Raw genomic sequence first — 19,384 nt, forward strand, 5'->3', positions numbered from 1 at the left:
ACTACTATTTACCAGTTTGATTGGTTTTTCTAAGTTGATGTATGCAGAAGAGAACCAGGCATATAAGACCTTCTCTTTTCATCCATAAATACTTTTTTAGTCTTTATTAATCATTACTTAAGATGTTTAAATAATGAGAAGGACTTGTCTTGATGTGAATAGTTTTCTTTTTAAACATTTTTTAAAATCTGATCTTTTCAAAGTTTCTTGAATATTCTGTATCAGGAAGTCAGTCTTCTTATGTTTACTGAAATCTATCATAAGGAAAATGTTAATGGTTGCTGTAAGGGTGCTTTTTTTTTTTTAAGTTTGTTTTGGAAAGACATTGTTTCTTCTCATTAGAAGTAATAAAAAATGATCAAGTGCTATACTTTGTGTACCTAAGGAGCTAGAAATTACTTCATAGAGAAAGTGACTTAGACTGGGTCATGAAGAATGTGTTGGGTTTTATGAGATGCAAAGGGAGAAAAGCACACATTCCAGTAAATTGCCCAGAAGCTGAATGAAATAAGCAATGCCTTTGCAGGTAATCTATAGGCTGGTTAGATTAATTTGAGGTCAGATTGTGGAGAGAAATTAGTCTACTTCCTTTTGGATCACCTTTTATATGGAAAAGCTTAATTCAGTCATTGAAGTAAAGCTGTAGTTTAGGATATTAAATTTTTTTATGTAAGTTTCCTTATCAGGTGATGTATTCCTTAATGCTGGGTAGACACTGTGTTTGTTTTGCTTTGCAATGAATAATTTGGGGGAAAGTTAAATTTAATGTACTTGAACGCATTCAAAGTTCCACCATAGACTAGCAACCATGAACTAGATTATTAAAAAATTAATACATTTTCATAGTGACCCTTTGAACAAAAATTGTGTCAAATTTTAAGGTAATGGGGTTGTACAACACAGGGAAACTGTAACCATTAGTCTTGAATATGAAGTGTTTTTTGGTTTTTGGTTTTGTTTTTTTTTTTTTTTGGTGAGGAAGATTAGCTTTGAGCTAACATCTGTTGCCAGTCCTCCTCTTTTTGCTGAGGAAGATGTGCCCTGGGCTAACATCCGTACCAGTCTTCCTCTACTTTATATGTAGGACGCCTGCCACAGCATGGCTTGATAAGTGATGTGTAGGTCCACGCCTGGGATCCGAACCTGCGAACCCCTGGCCGCCAAAGCAGAGTGCAGGAACTTAACCACTACACCACTGGGCCAGCCCCTTGAATATGAGTTTTAATTCATTTAAATGAATCATCTTGGTATTGTCCCCTTCAAAGTGACCTAACTGAAGTTCAGAGTTGTATTAGTCAGTATAAAGTAAACAGAAGTCCTCAAGCTTTGGCCTGTATCAGAATCACCTGGAGAGCGAGTTAAAATACAGAGCATTGGGCCCCAGGCTCGGAGTTTCTGATTCATTAGGTAAAGTAGGGCCTGAGAATTTGTTTTCATAGCAAAAAAACTATCCATAATTATGTGAAAAGGTTATTAAAGTTCTCCTCTCTTTTAAAAATCCATATCTGTTTACAGGCTGGATTCTCTTCTTTTGCTTCAATTAAAATGACATATCATAATAGATTGAAAGAAGCACATGTGAGAATCCAGCTGTCTCCTATTAAACCAGATGTTAAAGAGATTTGCAAAATATAAGGCAGTGCCACTCCTCTCACTGTATTATTTTTGTTTTGGAAAACAGTTATTATTCATAAAAAACAAGTTATGTTAAAATGTTACTGACTTATTATTTTTAAATTAATTAATTAATATTTTTAACAAGTTGCAGTTTTAATTTCAAACTCAGTAAATATCAATAGAGGTAGCCCAGCTAAGGCTTTTCTGGGGTCTTCAATAATTTTTAAGAGCATAAAATGGTCCTGAGACCAAAATGTTTTAGAATTGCTCTTTGAAGGCCATTGTTTTTCATCTTAAAGGGTTACTGTTCTGCTTTACACACTAAAACAGTTCTCTAGAAGAAAAGAATATTTCAGGGAAAAATACTTATTGGTTTTAAGGACTATAGGAAAAACGAAAATATATAACATTTAAAAATTTGCTTTTCTTGAATGAAAATAGACTGTACAATCAAGATATATTGTCTAAGTAGACATGGTTTGCCCCCTTTTCATCAGTTGGCTTAATTTTGTCCCTATTCATAAGAAGCCATCTTAACAGTTGAATGTGAAATTATAATAAATAATATGAAACATTTAGCAGATAATTGGAATGTCTATACTAACCTGTATTTACGTATGTCTTATTGTTCTTTGTTACTCAAAAACTATTACTGAAAAATATTTCATCATTGCTATGCTTTTAACTCTAAGTGAAAATACCTCTAAGTAAGTATATCGTAAGGGTTTAACTAATAAATATTGGGAGCAATGGGAGTGTAGCTATAGGGAGCATTTTTAGTTACAAAAATACAGGTTCCATCACATCAGTCAGTAGTTGTTTGCCACCTTCTTTGTTTCTAGGTTTCGTGGTAGGGAAACAGGAAAGATATAACATTCATGTTAGAAATAAAGGTACTTTGTGGGAAAAGAGTAAAAGGTCAGGTTGTATACAAAAAAAATGAGAGTGGGAAACTTACTGTGGAGTAGAGTGGCAGGGAGGAATTTTTGAATTTGGGAATTATATAGGATTTTCAAAAAAAATAGAGTTTGGATTATAGAGAACAGAAGGAGAGAGTCATAAAGGGGAGTAAGCAGAGGAGTGAAAAATGGAGTAAGTATAACTTTGAGATTGGTCACATCTAATTATTAGACAGGCAAAATGGAAATTAAAAAAAACTCTACTATTAAATACTATTAATTTCAGCAGTATCGATTCTCTTCAATCCAAGAACTACAAATATCTTGAACTACAATTTTAGAAATAAGTTCATGTCACTTATGCAAATAACAGGAAAATTTAATTAGCACCTCTAATTCCTTTTGTATTGCAAGCCAGGGACAGAAGGAGGTAATTACAGTCAATATTAGGTTTGTTTTATGTACACTTTACCTCTTGACTAGGTAATAGAGTTGAATACGTCCACACTCCCTGAATTTCTTAATTAAAAATTTTTTTAAATTTCATGAAGTGCATTTTAAAAATCCCTTACAAGTTTCATTTACAGATATTAACTTTAAAAGAGCTATTCCCTTTGGTATGTATGAGGATGAATTTTCTTAAAATATTAATAGCCCCTTTTCAAAATACATGACTCTTTGAACTTGCAAAGCATAATAATGGTTTCATTCTTAGATATTGAATCTTTTATGCCTTATAATTAAGCAGTAATCCTGTTCTTTTCGCGTTTTCTTACAAGAAGGATAGCAATACACTCTTCATTTGCAAGCAATGATGCATAGCTGACATTGGAATTCCAGTAATGCCTGTAATGAAATGAAGAAAAGTGGGGCTAGGTTTCCTATTAAAAGCATGGAGCCCATTAAATAAACCATTTGTGATGGCTGATGCCATTTGAAACAATCATGATAGCATGATTGATTAAGGGTGGCGGTTTTGAATCAAAGATGGGTTAGGTAGGTCATCTGCTCAATTGCTGAGTACAATTAGGAATTATATTGGTATCAAAACAAAACATTTAAATAATTAAATAAAACCAAGGAAAGTTTATCTGTACCTATAATATTGTAAGATTCTCATCTCTTTACCTCTTGAAGGGTAGAATGGTGTTTGTCTAATAAGGTAGAAAATAAAGAATAAAGCACAAAATGAAGTGCTTAGCTTTTTGAACAGAGTACATATTTAGTTATAGGCAGTGAAATCCTTAACAGAAGTTAATCATGGAAAATTCAATGATAGCATATTCCCTTGAACCTTAAGGGATTAGGAGATGATGCCTTCCCAGTAAGTACCACAAGTATCAAATTCCTTATTCTAAAACTAGTTTCTCATCTTTTTGGAATCATGAACTTCCCTTTGAATTTGGTGAAGTCTGTGGATTTCCCCAAAATTGATTTCATTGTGTTTAGAGACCCCTGAAGCTCATTTTGAGACTCTGAAAAGGTGTTTTTCAATCGTGAGTAATACACAGAACTGTTTTCAATAGAAATGAAACCCCCTGTATTGACATATTACATTTTATAATCTTAAATATGTGCAACATAAACCCTGATAGTAATTTCTTGTGCATCTACTCTCACTATAAAATAAAAACAGATTTATAAATTAAATCGTGTTACAAACTAGCAAAATTAAATCTAACAACACTAATGTGACAGACAATATTGAAACTAAATTGTCACTTGCAGTGTGAATATGGTACAGATAGGATAGTGTGAGTTTGAGTTCAAAGTGCTGTTAATGTCATATCCCATGTGAATATTCTTATACTTAGCTTGAACTACTTCATAGCCTCCATTTGTTCAGGATGCTGTCATGTAATTTCAAGATATAACGAATTTTGCTTCTGTTAGTCTTAGCCTGCAATGATTAAAGTAGCCTTGCTGTTTGATACCAAACAGTCAAGAACCCCGAAATCACAGGACAGTACTAAGTAGTAAGGTAGCATCCAGATGATCCAGACTTGGCCTCTATTAATTCTATTATAGATCGTCATGGAAATGAAGACACAAAATTTTTAAAACTACTTCCCATAAGAACTGTCAGGTTTCTAGAAGAAAATTTTTTGCATCAACAATGTTATTAAAAGTTGTCTAAGGGAGCCGGCCCAGTGGCTTAGTGGTTAAGTTCCCGTACTCCTCTTCTGGCGGCCCGGGGTTCACAGGTTTGGATCCCGGGTGCAGACCTACGCACACCACTTGTCAAGCCACGCTGTGGCAGGCATCCCACATAAAGTGGAGGAAGATGGGCACAGATGTTAGCCCAGGGCCAGTCTTCCTCAGCAAAAAAGAGGAGGATTGGCAACAGGTGTTAGCTCAGGGCTAATCTTCCTCAAAAAAAAAAAAGTTATCTAAGCTGTAAATGCGAAATTGAGATGTCATTGGTTAAATAAATGCAAAATAGCCACATTGAGTGCTCCTGTATGCTAGATATTATCCTAGGTTTCCGGACTATAACAAAAAAAAAATAAAACAAGATTCTTGATTATAAGACTTAATGATTCCTTAAGATTTTAGTGTGGGAGAGAAAGATAAGTGAACAAGTAATTTTAATATACACTTAGTGAAGGTGTTTTGATAGAAATAGTTGAGATAGGAGCCTCATTAATAGCTGCTTACCAAATGCATGCTGATTTGGGTAACCCTAGTGTGAGCTAGAGGAACCGTTTAGCTAAGCTGTTACTGCCTTTGTTATTTGGGGGGGGGGCGGGGCGCAAAACCATTTTTGGTTTTGTACTTGCTAGTCCCTTGCTATCTATGTCTAATTATAATTCCTTCTCATCTCACCTCCCCCATTTGTCATTTACTGTACTAGATACATCCATTAAAAAAAAAAATTCCTATGAGACTTTCATGAGTTCTCCAATTTGAGCAGAACATTTAAGCTTGGTATAAGCTTAAAAACAGAAAAAGACCAGGAGATGATTTGGGTAAATGGAAAACTGGTTTTCAGTGCAGTAATTACCTTGATAACGGCTCCTTTTTCTACAGCCTGGTGATGACAGTGTTGCAGCCTTTGGATAGTTGTTACTATTTCATATCTGAGCAACTGTTGTCTCTTTATATATGAATCCCATGCCCCAAATTTAGTGAACTTCTGTCAACTCCAGATAATTTGCAGTGCAGTTTTCTTTACTGTTGTGTGAAAATAGTGCCAGTATCTATCTTGAATTTTATTTAAATTTAATGTCATTATTAAATTTAGCCTAAAATTCAGACTTTTTTATTACCTGGCCTTGGCAGGTTTGAAGTTCTTTCTCATTTTCAAAGTTTCATAAGATTTCCAACTTAATGTATTATTTAGTTTTTCTTTGTAAGAAAGATGCCTTAAAGAGTTGCAAAAAGTAAGATTGCTTATCCCTTTATTTAATTTTAATAATTCCTGGCAGTTGTGATCTCAGGTATAAGGGACATATAAATATCAATTCAGTATATTTTAAACATCTTTAGAAGGGTAGTTATTAATATTTAGTTTTGAACAAGCTTCAATATTTAAATTTTTTTTTAAAAAGTGGTATCTGAAGTATTTAAGAGAAATTTTTATAAGCACCTTTAAGAGACCTGGTCATTAGATATTGAATAGCTTGATTTAGTTTTGTGTTCAAACTGAAATGATATTTTCCTCTGACTTAAGGACATACCTTCTAAAATGGGACAAGGCTGTAGATGTAATTATTCTTAACTTAAATGAGGTTTTTTTGTAATTTTTCTTGATACATTCATCTATAATTTAGTTGGGAATAATAATTATGACAGCTAACATTTAGAGTGTTTACTGTGTACCAGGTACTGTGTTAAATATTAGATGTATTATTTCTTTTAATTCTGCCTTATGAGGTAATTATCAGTATTAACCTATTTTGCAGTTTAAAAAGTGAGGCTTAGAAAAGTTAAGCAACTTTGTCAGGGTCACATACCCGATCAAGTGAGACATGAAGGTGTCAGGTGTACCCTGGGGCAGTTGTACTACAGACTCAGCATGCCTGTCAGCACAGCACTGTTAACCTGGGGCTTCAGTGCCATAACCAGTCCATTCTGTGCCCATCATTGCTGTATATCTCCAACAGAGTGATCTAATGGTGGAATAGAGTTTACCAATAACAATAACAATGCTCAGAGAAAGAGGTAGAGTGAAGGGTATAGCTAACGTCTTAATGGATAAAGTCAATGTATAAAAATATTCTGCAAGGTGGCAAAAGTGTGCAAAATCTCAATACATATTCCTCAAGAAGGAAAGCTTTTGGCTGGTGCCTTTGAGGGGGGAAAAAAAAAAAGTCTAAGCTTCCCAAGCACATGATGGAGGATAGGCCACATAATCAAATCATAATGTATTACAAGACAAATAAGAGTGGGCAGGTTGCACTAGGGGGATATTGGATTGGCTTTTTAAATGAATTCATTCGTTCATTCAACAATGAGTGCCTACTGTGTGCCAGAAACTATTCAGAGGCTGGAGATACAGCAATACACAAAATAGGCGTAAATCCCTGCCTTGGTGGAGCTGAGATTGTAGGATCCATGGGGTTACTTTTTGTGTTAAAATGTATGCCTACTTTATACTTGCCTGTAAATCACAAAATACTTTATGAATTCTATGGTGAACCATTCTCTAACATAAGTGATCACGTTCTTATATATCTGGTCTATGAGTTTAGATGTCTGCTCTAGGATTTGTCTTCACAGGCACTGCAGCTGTGTTCAGCTCTTGGCAGATGTAAATTGCTGGCTTGGTTTCTTAGTTTGCAGCTGAGTGACACGGATTAGTGGGAAATGGTTCAAATGAAGCTAAAAATTTAGTTTGAAATTGGGAGTTTTTTGGGGCAGAGGGAGAAGAGTGATAAGTTAAAGAAAAGATTCATCTCAGGAATACTTAAGAGAAACGGTCTTCCACTATATGAAGGGCAGTTTGTTTAAACTTTAGCATGAAAAACTTGCTACAACATACTAATTTCTGTTAATATCTTAAAAAGTTGTCCAGGCTTTAGCTGTCTTTGATTCTGGAGATCTAAAAGTAGGATTTAAAATTTTAAATTATTATTACTGTGGGATGATTTTACACATATTTTCATCTGACTGAATGTGAGTCGAAACAAAAATATGCTCTGAAAGCTACTCCCAAGCCTGGGGTTAGAAAATCAAATAATGTAATAGACTTCATCATGAACTAGTATTCTTTATGAAGAGACACTGCTTTACCAATTGTATGACCTAACCCCTTCCCAGTTCTTTAAGATAATCTGGAAACAAATGAGTTTCTTATCAACATCCAGGCAAACTGTTCCACATAGACTTTGGATATATTTTGGGTCGGGATCCGAAGCCTCTTCCTCCTCCCATGAAGCTGAATAAAGAAATGGTGGAAGGAATGGGTGGCACCCAGAGTGAGCAGTACCAGGAGTTCCGGAAACAGTGTTACACAGCTTTTCTCCACCTTCGAAGGTAAGTTGATTTGCTTGACATGGAGAATTTTGGTAAATTCCTTTCATAGAGCAAGAAAAGGAGTTGCTAAATTTATATGTTGTTTAGCATCACTCTCCTTCAAAATGACACAGGCAACAGTATTTCTTAGTGTACATTTGATGTCTATTTTGATTAACAGTCTGATATTAAAAGAAGAAGAATTTCTTGTTTTCCCACTAATTATCTGGTTGCTAAATCCCACCAAAAGGGAAGCTGGCATTACATAAGATTAGGCAAACATGAAGCCTTCAAAATCAGAGGGTTGAAATCATTTTAATAAAATATACTCTGTGTTCTTTGACAGTGCTGGGATAGAGAAAAGGTTAAGAAGCTTCCTACTACTCAGATCCTCCCTTGAAGGATTATAATCACCACGTTGGGTTTTTTTCCTTCTCCCTAGCTGACTTCCCACTTCTTTATCAAAGAGTGAAGCGTTTAGCTTATTTAGAGTGATATTAATCCAATCATTTTTATTCTTTAGCACGTTTATCAACCTTAGTTTTGGTTGCTGTTCAGGTGCATTCAGAAGTTTGTTAAATGATTGAAGAATAAACGTTACATATGATTTTGTCTCTCTTTAGCACCTCATCCATCATTCTGCTAAAAAAAGTGTTGATTTTTCTCTATCCTTTCTGTTTTCTCCAATGCCACTCTATCTCTGCTTCCTTCATCCTAATTTACTTAGGACTGAACATCATATATCATCAGGAAAAAAATAAATCAAAAGTCATGTTTGTTAAATTCATGACACAACTCTGATGCTTAGTCAAAAATGGCAGGATCATTTGACTCTAAATCTGTTTTCAACCTAACCGTGAAAAATGAATATTCTTAGTCCAGCAGAAAAGCCCAGCTCAGGAGACATACCTGTGTGCTCTTCCAGGTGACAACATAACCGATAGACAGTGAGTTGCCTAGGCATGTGCGCTCTGTCTTGTCTGTTTTGTAACCTCAGTTAATCATAAGTGGTTAGAACATAGACACTCAATATATGTATGTTGAACCTTCAGTATTTTTATGAAAACCCCCAGAATTTCTGCTTCACATGTAGGATGAAGCCATAATCCCAGGTGATGTTAATGTTACTGGTCCCGGGAGAATGGCCGTCATATATTAATCGGGTTTCATCTTTGCAGTGACTCAAGAGGCCTTCATTGTTAACTCGGTCTCTACCATGTGTCATAAACTGTAACGTGCATTTTACAAACAGCCACGTTGTTTACCCTTTGGCTAGCAGAATGACTCAGTTTTACTTTCCAGAAATGCTAAAGGAATACTGAGAACATCAGTGCTCTTTTGATTTGCCTGGTGATGCAGAAGCACTTCCAGAGAGATGAGAGTTCCGCTTTAATATCTGGGATTTTTAATTTAAAATAGTCAAAGCCTATGGAAAACTAAATGGAACCATGGTGATCTCAGTGAGGAGGCAGACAAGATGATATGAAATGATAACTAGAGAAATGTCAATGGTGCTCTATCTTACTGAAAGCAGAAGGAAAACAGTGTGCTTTATAAACTGTCATTGATAATGGATTAGTAGCAATTCAGTAGAATGAGAAAACAGAGGCAAGTTATTAATGTGGAGCCAAAGTTAACTTTCCTCACTCCTAAGAAAAATCAGAAACAGATTAATCTATATAATTTTATATTGAGTCTTGATGAAGATTGTTTTATTTTTTATTTTTATTTATTTATTTATTTTGGTGAGGAAGATTTGCCCTGAGCTAACATCTGTTGGCAATCTTCCTCTTTTTTTGCTTGAGGAAGATTAGCCCTGAGCTAACATCTGTGCCAGTCTTCCTCTATTTTGTATGTGGGATGCCTCCACAGCAGGGCTGATGAGTAGGTCCGCACCTGGAAGCCGAACCTGTGAACCCGGGCTGCCGAAGCGGAGCGCGTGGAACTTTAACCACTCGGCCATGGGGCTGGCCCCCCTTTTATTTTTTAAAATTGCACTGTACTTCACTTAACATTAGTTGGACCCTAATATTTTGATCAACATTTATTTTTTAATGTTGCATTTTAGAATATGGTTCAGTTAGTAAAATTCCCTGTAGGACACAACAGTTAACTGATAGTCAAAAACTTGTTTCAAGCTAAGGTTATTTGACACATTTATTATTAAGGTTTATTATTAAGGTAGGTATGACCAGCCATCTTCTTTTCATGGTTATTGTTGATTTCTGATCAATTTCTGCAACAAAAAGCCGTTGAATAAGAGTGGACCACATAAACAGAGCAGTCCCTTTGGAACTCAGTTATGAATGGTTACAGTTGTGCAGATGTCAGAACGTTCACATTTTATGGTGGTGTGATTTTCCTGTAACAAAACATAGTATCGTCTCTTTTATTAATTGATACCTATTACACCAGTAAGTAATTGGTAAATTTATTTTTTGGATACTCTGTCATGGCAACAGTAGCAATGGTAAAACATTTTAAATCTTAATATTCAAGGAAAACATAATTCCTTCTCTTAATCCATGTTTATGCCAAACACCTTGCTCTAGACACTGATGATACAAAGATGGCCTAAATTTTTCAATAAAAATACTGAAATTAGGAATGCATTTAACTGTATCAAGCAAAGTTCTTACCTTGTGTCAGAGGATGTTTGCCGAGTCACCCAATAGCAGTGAATTTATTGATCACACTACTTTTTATCATTAACTTCATTGTTTTGCCTCCTTAAAGTAGTACACTTATTAAATAAACCTTTTTTTTTAGGATTATACTCTAATCATTGTTGCATGCAAAATAGATAGATTGCAGGGGAAATAGATCTCTGAAACACTGTAAGAACCTCACTTGATGTAGTTAAATGCATCTCTATTTTTAGTATTAAAGGTTTTTACTGAAAAATTTAGACGATCTTTGTGTAACCAGTGGGTAGCAGAGTGGTTGGCATAAACATGGGTAGAGAAAGAGCACGTTTTCCTAGAACACTGTACTCAACCCACTCCTTTTACAAAATCTAAATTATATCATATCCATCCTTACATCTTTGTCTAAACTTGGTTTTGCACACTTTTCCTACCTTATCGTTATTTTTTTAACCTTAACCTTATCTTCTCTTTTGATAATGGTTTTAAAGATTTCTAGTAACCTTTAAATCTGTTTTTCTGAGTAGGATATTGAATGACTAATATACTTTGTGTTTTGGGTTGCTTGTTCTGTGGAAAATGGCAACAGATGTAAAGATTAATACAGTTAAAGTTGGGACAGATTAGCCACAAAGTAATTGGATGTTTAAGATTCTTATAGAATATTCCATTTTATATTTATTTACATTGTGTTTCCCTTTGCTATAATAATAGAAGCATGAATGGTTAAATTTAAACCAGCAGATAATCCAGAAAGCATCAATATTAGCCTTTTAAGAAAGAAACACACATTATGCGTCCATAAAGGCAGACATTTTAACATAGTTCCTGGCTGCCCATTAGAATCACCTGGGGAACTTTGGTGGGGGCAGTTCTGAGCCCCATCAGATTTACTTGGTCTGGTGAATCTCCCCAGGTGAATCTAATGGGCAGCCAGGTTTGAGAACCTCTGAAATATCCCTTTGAAGATTGAGCCTTATATTTCCCTCCCTGTGTTACCCTGTGAACTACCCTGTGGTATATTCCTGAGATTCCTCTATGACAAAATTGAGAGAAACTGTATAATCAACAAAGCAGAGTATGAATAATTGAGCGTTCATTGAAGGAGCATATTTTTTTCATAACATAATACATAGGAGCTGGCTGTACTCAGCTGAGACTACAGTCCTTGCAGCCCTCTCATGTGGATCATCTTCTTTATTTCCATATCTTACATACCATAGAGTTTACAGAAGGGCTTGGTGCCTCTCTTGCTCCCTATTACCACTTCCAAACCATTTCTTTCCTTGCCTTCTTAAAGAACAAAAGCATAGACACACACACCATGAGATCATACCATCATCTGCCTACCACCCCATCACTCTCATTCATTGGAAACTTTCATTTTCTTCGTCTTCATGACTACTGCTGTGACTTCAACATCCACATGAATGGTCCCGCCATGACCTGGCCTCTCAGGACCATGTCCTCCTCATCTAGAGCCAGCCTTGGCCACTCCTTCTCATCAATACCAGTAAATTTACCCCTCCAAAATCTCTATCCCAAGCTTCTGCTCTCTGACCAACACTTATCCTTACAGCTCGTTTTGGATGTGCCCTGTTCCTACAAGTCTTCAACCTCATTGGTGCTTCTAGTCTCATCATCCTACCACTACATATAATCTACCTCATATTCTCACTTTTCTCCTTTCCCCACTGAATTTTATGGCCCTAAACTGTAATCACTCTTACTGCCCCTCCCTCTAAACTTGCTCTTATGCATTTTTATCCAGTCCTGTAACCTCCCCTGCTGAAACTCCAACTCTAATCAGAACTGTCTGTCTGCCTATTTCATGTGTATAGTTCAACAGCTGTATGTTACTGATGAAAATCCAACAATGATGGTTTTAAATCAGTCGTTCTCAGCTGAGAGCTATTTTGCACTCCCTCTCCCCCCAAAGCACATTTGGCAATGTCTAGAGACAATTTTGGTTGTCATAACTGGGCAAGTGCCACTGGCATCTAGTGGGGAGAGGTCAGGGATATTGCTAAACATTGTACTGCTACCCTATTTCTTGACTCTCCTTCACAGCACATCTACTTTAAGAAGTTCTCTTCTCCCTGTCGCCACTTACTTGCTTCCTCTTCCTCCTTCAGCCTTCTCCAGTAACGCTTCCAGTACTACTCTGCTATTGAAATTAATTTTATCAAGATAAACAGTCACCTGTACCAAATCCAGTGGCTACTTTTTCTTCTTAGCAGCTTTGACACGGCTGACCACGTCTTCGTTCCTAAAAACCTTTCTTAGATTTGGTGTAACCCACAACCCTGTTTTGTTGTTGCGTTACTGGCCACTCCTGCTTCTTTGCTGATTTCTTCCCTCTTCTGTGTGACCTTCGCATATTGAACTATCTAGAAGTTCCATTATTAGTATAAAGGATTTAGTTTTGCATCTGTTTTCCCCTAAATTCTCTCCTTCGGCATTTTCATCCAGACCTGTGACTTTAAATAGCATCCAAATGCTGATGGCTTCAAACTAATTCCATCAGCCCTGATATCCCCTCTGAGATATATCTAACTACCTATTCAACATCTCAACTAAGAATCTAGTGAGCATCTCAAACTCAGTGTGTCTAAAGTGGAATTCTTGATTCCCTGCCCCAAATCCTGTTTCTCTTTCATTCACTCTTTCTTATTTTGATAAATTACCATAGTTCCCCATTACTTAGGGTAAATTGTTGGTGATATTCAGTTCCTCTTTCCTCTCTCCCTCACTCCATTGAAACCATCAGCAAGAGTCATCTACTCCATCTTCAAAATATAGTCTGATAACCTCCATATTGTTTCTTTTTCACCTGGACATCTGTGAAATAGTTTCCCTACCTCCATTCTTATTCCCCACAAGATGGCCAGTGTAAGCTTTGAAAAATGCATATCTAAGTGTGTCACTCCACTCTTTAAACTCAGTTGCTTCCCAGTGCACTTAGAATAAAGTCATACCTCCTTAAGATGACTCCTCTCTGCACCCCATCAGTCTTTGACCCATCTCCCTGTTTTTTCATTATTTTTTAAAGCTTTATCAGTCAACCAGGTATGAAATTATCTGCTTTATTAGTTTATTGTGTGAGTTCCCACCCTCTTCCAGAATGTAAGCTTCATGAGTGTAGGGACCTTGTTTGTTCAGTTCAACTCTATATCCTCAGTGCCTAGAACAGTGTATAAAGTGAGCACTCAGTAAATATTTGTGGGTTGAATGAATAAAATTATTATATGAGTAAAAGTGGAATGACATCTGTGATGTGCTTTTTATCAATTCCCACAAAGAAATCAGTAACTTGAAGCTAGGTTAAAGCTGTTTAGCTATGATCATATGTTTTTTTTTAAGCATATAAGTGAGTTAGGGCCTAACCTGATTTGAAGACTATGTCAAGGTGGAAGTTGTCATTATGGGCCCTCTTGATCTTCATGGGCAGTATAAAATACAAAAATAATGATAAAATAGGTAATTTGAGGTTCATATGGATAGTCATTTTTGTCTACAAGTTCTATTATCATTATAGTTCAAGCATGAAATAGTTTTTATGTAACAGGTTGTGCCTTTTTATATTTGGAAGGGTAGATGGCTGGAATAAAGATTCTGCACCACCTAAACCCTGACCTCTACTCCCCGAGAAGAAAATGCAAGGCCCTTGTGTTGACACTTTTACTGAGAGCAGCTAAAAACCTTCCTTGCCTAAAACCAAAGTTTCCTTTACTCACATCCATCCTCAAAGTCAAACCTGAATCTCCTTTTATCACTACAGTGCTAAGGGGCCCCCAGAGCATAACTTCCAAGGGGAGAGTGTTCTGGAGCAGGAGGTGGTTTTGCCCAGTGTACACTTATTTACACCTTTCCCCATAAGCCTCCATCTCTGGAAATGAGCGTCTGGAATAGGAACATTCTCCTTGTTTGGAGGAAGAGGGAGAGTTTCAGGATTGGTGAGGATGAACCTTCAGTTTCTATAGGGGCCAGCTTACTCCAAAGTTAATATTATGTAGATATCTTGCCTGTTTTTAATGCAGTAGAGTACTAGCTGTTTTTTCCTTCATTTAGGATTACTTATATCCAGACCAGTCACTGTAGTTCCTGAAATGGTGATTAGTATCCCGGGAGGATACTCGTGAATGACTAGTGGGATGATAGTATTTCCCTTTCATTCATTTAGCCATCACATACTGAGGTAGTCTTAAAATAGCAGATCTTGTCATCATTTAGCAAAGGTAGATCTTCATCACTTAGTAAAATGCTAATTAGATATAAAGTGGATTCTCCTTAGACCTCTTCTAAAAAGAATATTCATACTAAAGAATGAAAAGAATATCATTATTAGATCGTTACTCCAAAAATTTGTTCCATAGTGTGGGACCTAAAAATGGCATTATATCAACGCCCCAGAATAAGATATTTTCAAGCCTTGCTTTTCATTGAGACAGGGAGACAGTGATGAATAGTTGCACATTCTGTTTTTCATAGGAGTAATAGTAATCATTATAAAGATCCGAGTACCACTGCTTCTAGGAGTGTTCTTGCCATGAGAAAGAGCTACAAAATTCTAACACATTGCTATTTTTTTTTTCTTTCCCACTCTCCTTTAGGTATTCTAATCTGATTTTGAACTTGTTTTCCTTGATGGTAGATGCCAACATTCCAGATATTGCTCTTGAACCAGATAAAACTGTGAAAAAGGTAATTTTTATACATCCTTAGATACCACAGTCTACTTTGCATATATAAAAGACGTTAGAGTTTTAACAACCCATTTCCCCTTGTCATCCCGGCCCCAAGACTCTTAAGTAACGTAAATTAAGAAAGAGATCTTGGGCCGGCACTGTGGCACAGTGATTAAGTGCGCGCACTCCACTGCTGGCGGCCTGGGTTCAGATCCCAGGTGTGCACCGATGCACCGCTTGTCAGGCCATGCTGTGGAGGCATCCCACATAAAGTGGAGGAAGACTGGCACGGATGTTAGCTCAGGGCCAGTCTTCCTCAGCAAAAAAGGAGGATTGGCATGGATGTTAGCTCAGGGCTGATCTTCCTCACAAAAAAAAAAAAAAGAGAGATCTTGTATGTCATTTTTTTTCACATTCCAGAATACAACAGCCTCTCAAGTCCTCTGCAGCCAGTTCGCTCCCCTTTCCTGTTCATACCCGCATTCACATGAATTCGCTTTATTTAGAGAGAAAGCTTACTACACAGCCCTTGCTCTTTGTCCTGAAAAGTTTAGCTCTTCTCTAATATTCCTAAAAGAATATGTGATTCCTGGCACTCCCAGGGTAAGTATGCTAAGGATCAAAAACAAAATATCGTAGTAGCATATAGAAGAAAACAGGCATTCTGTATCCTTCCTGTCCACACCCTTCTTACAGGGGTTTCTTTCTGTGTCGGGAAAGTAGAGACCTGCTTTTTAAACTCAGTCTGCAAAGACAAGAACAAGGGACAGTCGTCATGTGGGTGAACAGTGATTCAGAACTATCTTACCTTGAGTTACAGCAAGAGATGAGAGAAAGGGTAACAGATTTGAAGATTTTTGTCCAAATTAATTTGACTCTCTGATTCATTGAGGGGGAGGGGAGTATATGTAAAGCACTTTATTCCCCCAAAGATAACATAAGATGATCTTAAATATCAATGTGATTGTAAATATTCAACTTGAAAGAAAGATAATATAGCTTTTTAATTTGTAGAAGTATAAAATTACTGAAAGGCAGTAGCAGTCTCAGAGATAAGATCGCTCTGGGTGGTTGAAAATAATTGACACCAAAAGCCCTAAGTTCTGATGTAACTGACTCTGAACATTATTAGAAGATCTCTCTGTTGATTGAACATTGTCCTGCTCCATTTGGGCTGCTATAACAACATATCAGAGACTAGGTTGCTTACAAACAACAGAAATTTATTTCTCATGGTTCTGGAGGCTGGAAGTCCAAGACTGGGGTGCCAGCATGATAGGTGAGAGCGCTCTTCAGGTCAGACACTTCTTGTTATATCTTCATATGGTGGAAGGGGCTAGAGAGCTGTTTGGGGTCACTTTTATAAGAGCACTAATCCCAGTCATGAGGGCTCCACCCTCATGACCTAAGCACCTCCCAAGGGTTGATTGAACATTGTCCTGCTCCATTTGGGCTGCTATAACAACATATCAGAGACTAGGTTGCTTACAAACAACAGAAATTTATTTCTCATGGTTCTGGAGGCTGGAAGTCCAAGACTGGGGTGCCAGCATGATAGGTGAGAGCGCTCTTCAGGTCAGACACTTCTTGTTATATCTTCATATGGTGGAAGGGGCTAGAGAGCTGTTTGGGGTCACTTTTATAAGAGCACTAATCCCAGTCATGAGGGCTCCACCCTCATGACCTAAGCACCTCCCAAGGGTTGATTGAACATTGTCCTGCTCCATTTGGGCTGCTATAACAACATATCAGAGACTAGGTTGCTTACAAACAACAGAAATTTATTTCTCATGGTTCTGGAGGCTGGAAGTCCAAGACTGGGGTGCCAGCATGATAGGTGAGAGCGCTCTTCAGGTCAGACACTTCTTGTTATATCTTCATATGGTGGAAGGGGCTAGAGAGCTGTTTGGGGTCACTTTTATAAGAGCACTAATCCCAGTCATGAGGGCTCCACCCTCATGACCTAAGCACCTCCCAAGGGCTCCACTTCCTAATACCATCACATTGGGCATTAGTATTTCAACATGGATTTTGGGAGGACACAAATATTCAGACCACTGCAAACATGAATGAGGCTAATCTCTTTTACCTAAATTTATAAGTCTTTGACAAGCAGTGAGAGGGAGTTAATGTAAATATTTTATTGTCTAACCATTTAAGAAAATTAGGCTCTTAGGATTTCACTTATTATTTTATCCACAAGCACTGTTTCAACAAAAATCTTCCCCCACCACCCATAGGAAATAGACTACTTATCACACTAGTTTTTGGCATGGCTTATTTTTTGTCATTTTATTTATTTATTTTATTGACTAAAGCTCATCCATCAAGAAATATAATTGGTTGATGAAAATTTCTTTAGCTGTAATTGATGGCTGCACCAGATTTCAAATGTTGTTGCCTTTTTTTTTTTTTTTTTTTTCGCATTGCTGTATTCAGGGTCTGTTTTGCTTTTTATTTTAAACCCATTTACCTCTGTCCTCTGTTCACTCTTCCCTAACTTCACTTGTGCTCAGAAGTCATTTATGAAAGTTCTGACAGCATTTGTCAAATGGAGTCTCCCAATGTCTTCTGCCAATTAAATTATGTTGCTCTTGTTCTTATTAGATCTTTTGTTCCAACTCTGTTTCTCCTTTAGAAAATCATGATTTTATTGTTTAAGAATGTCCTTTTGTTACCATCTATCTTTATGGCACTGTCTTTTAAAATACAAAGCAATTCATTTATGAAGGAAAAAAAAGCATGTACATTAGTCATTTTTCTTTAGACTAGTACTCCCTAGCTGTTTATTCTAGTTTCAATTAAGTGAACTTTGAAAAAAAGGAATTTTACCATGTTTTTGCCCAAAAGGGTATTTCATAAAAGGTTTCTTTGCTTTCTGCTGTTTTATCAAGAATGGGAAGTAGCCAGTTGCAACATAAACTTGACATTAAAATCATAATAATATTGGAAAGTTATGCTGGAATAGGCTAAAATTTGTGTTTCACATTGCTTGGCTTTTTTAAGAAGTAGAAATAGGTTTTTATACTCAGACGAAATAATGATTGCTGGCATTACTTCAAAGTCTTACTACTTGGAAAATTTTTTTATCGGCCTTATGAATGGAAGCCAGCTAGAGAAACCGAGTAGAACATTTGAGGCTGAAGTCTTCACAGAAGTACAGATTATCCAAAGTGCAGCAATATTTTCCTGTCTCTATAACTTATTTTAGTATATGTCAATTTCATTTTAATTTTTTTGAAACTGATTACTTATATATGAAATACATGACGTTTTTGTTAATCAGATTTGCTTAATTCTTAGAAAACACAGTTGCCCAAAAATGTGAGATGGGGTCACAATTTAAAACATATAATCATTAATCACAAACATCAGTTGAATACCTGGTATTAGTAGGTTACTGTGGTACTTGTCGCTTGGTGCTATAAGAAGCTTGATCAAACTGTTTTAATTCTTTGATAATTTAGAGCAAGACTATCCAAGCAGCCTAATAAAAATAATACATATTGATAAAAGCAAAGTGTTATGGTGCTAATATAATTAAAGCATAGCGAAAAGACTAATTTCTAACAATGTGCAAACAGATCGTATTAGTTTTTTTCTTAATAAATTTTTATATGAAATATTTAAATCATAAAAAATATGGATGCTTATGTAACAAACACCCATTAACCACCACTCGTATTTAATAAATGTTAACATTTTGCCCTATTTGCTTTAAGTCCTCTTTTATTAATGAATCAAAATACTACAGTTAGTGTTGAATTGCACTCATCTGCATTCCTCTGTTCTAAGGGTAATCTTCTCCTGCAGTTTGAGTATATCCTTCCCATGAATATTTTTTATACTTCATTCATTCACTCAACAATATTCATTGAGCTATTTACTGTGTATCAATCACTATCTCATTGTTTGAGTTGTAGTAATAAACAATACAAAATTTCCTGCACTCGTGGAGCTTTAAGATAAAGTAAGTAGTGTAAAATATACGGCATATTAATAGTGATCAGTATGATACAGAAAAAAAAAAAAAAGTAAGAGGGAAATGAAATGTTGGGTTGATAGTGGTGTTGGCAAT

The 19,384-nt window shown here is 36.3% G+C and overlaps 1 protein-coding gene across 3 annotated transcripts in view; it reads left to right on the forward strand.

Moving 5' to 3' along the window:
* PIK3C3 (phosphatidylinositol 3-kinase catalytic subunit type 3) overlaps positions 1–19,384 on the forward strand; it is a 153,045-nt gene that overhangs the window by 103,972 nt on the left and 29,689 nt on the right. For 2 of the 3 annotated variants that reach the window (XM_004422483.3, XM_087439166.1), the window contains exons 22-23: positions 7,826–7,994; positions 15,232–15,322. In XM_004422483.3, the coding sequence (XP_004422540.1) occupies positions 7,826–7,994; positions 15,232–15,322 (260 nt within the window). Of the gene's footprint in view, positions 1–7,825; positions 7,995–15,231; positions 15,323–19,384 lie in introns of those variants that run through there. The other variant, XR_015554316.1, reaches the window with a different exon arrangement.

This window comes from Ceratotherium simum, chromosome 14, assembly GCF_057802395.1.
Source record: "Ceratotherium simum simum isolate JZ-2026a chromosome 14, ASM5780239v1, whole genome shotgun sequence".
Taxonomy (NCBI): Eukaryota; Metazoa; Chordata; class Mammalia; order Perissodactyla; family Rhinocerotidae; genus Ceratotherium; species Ceratotherium simum.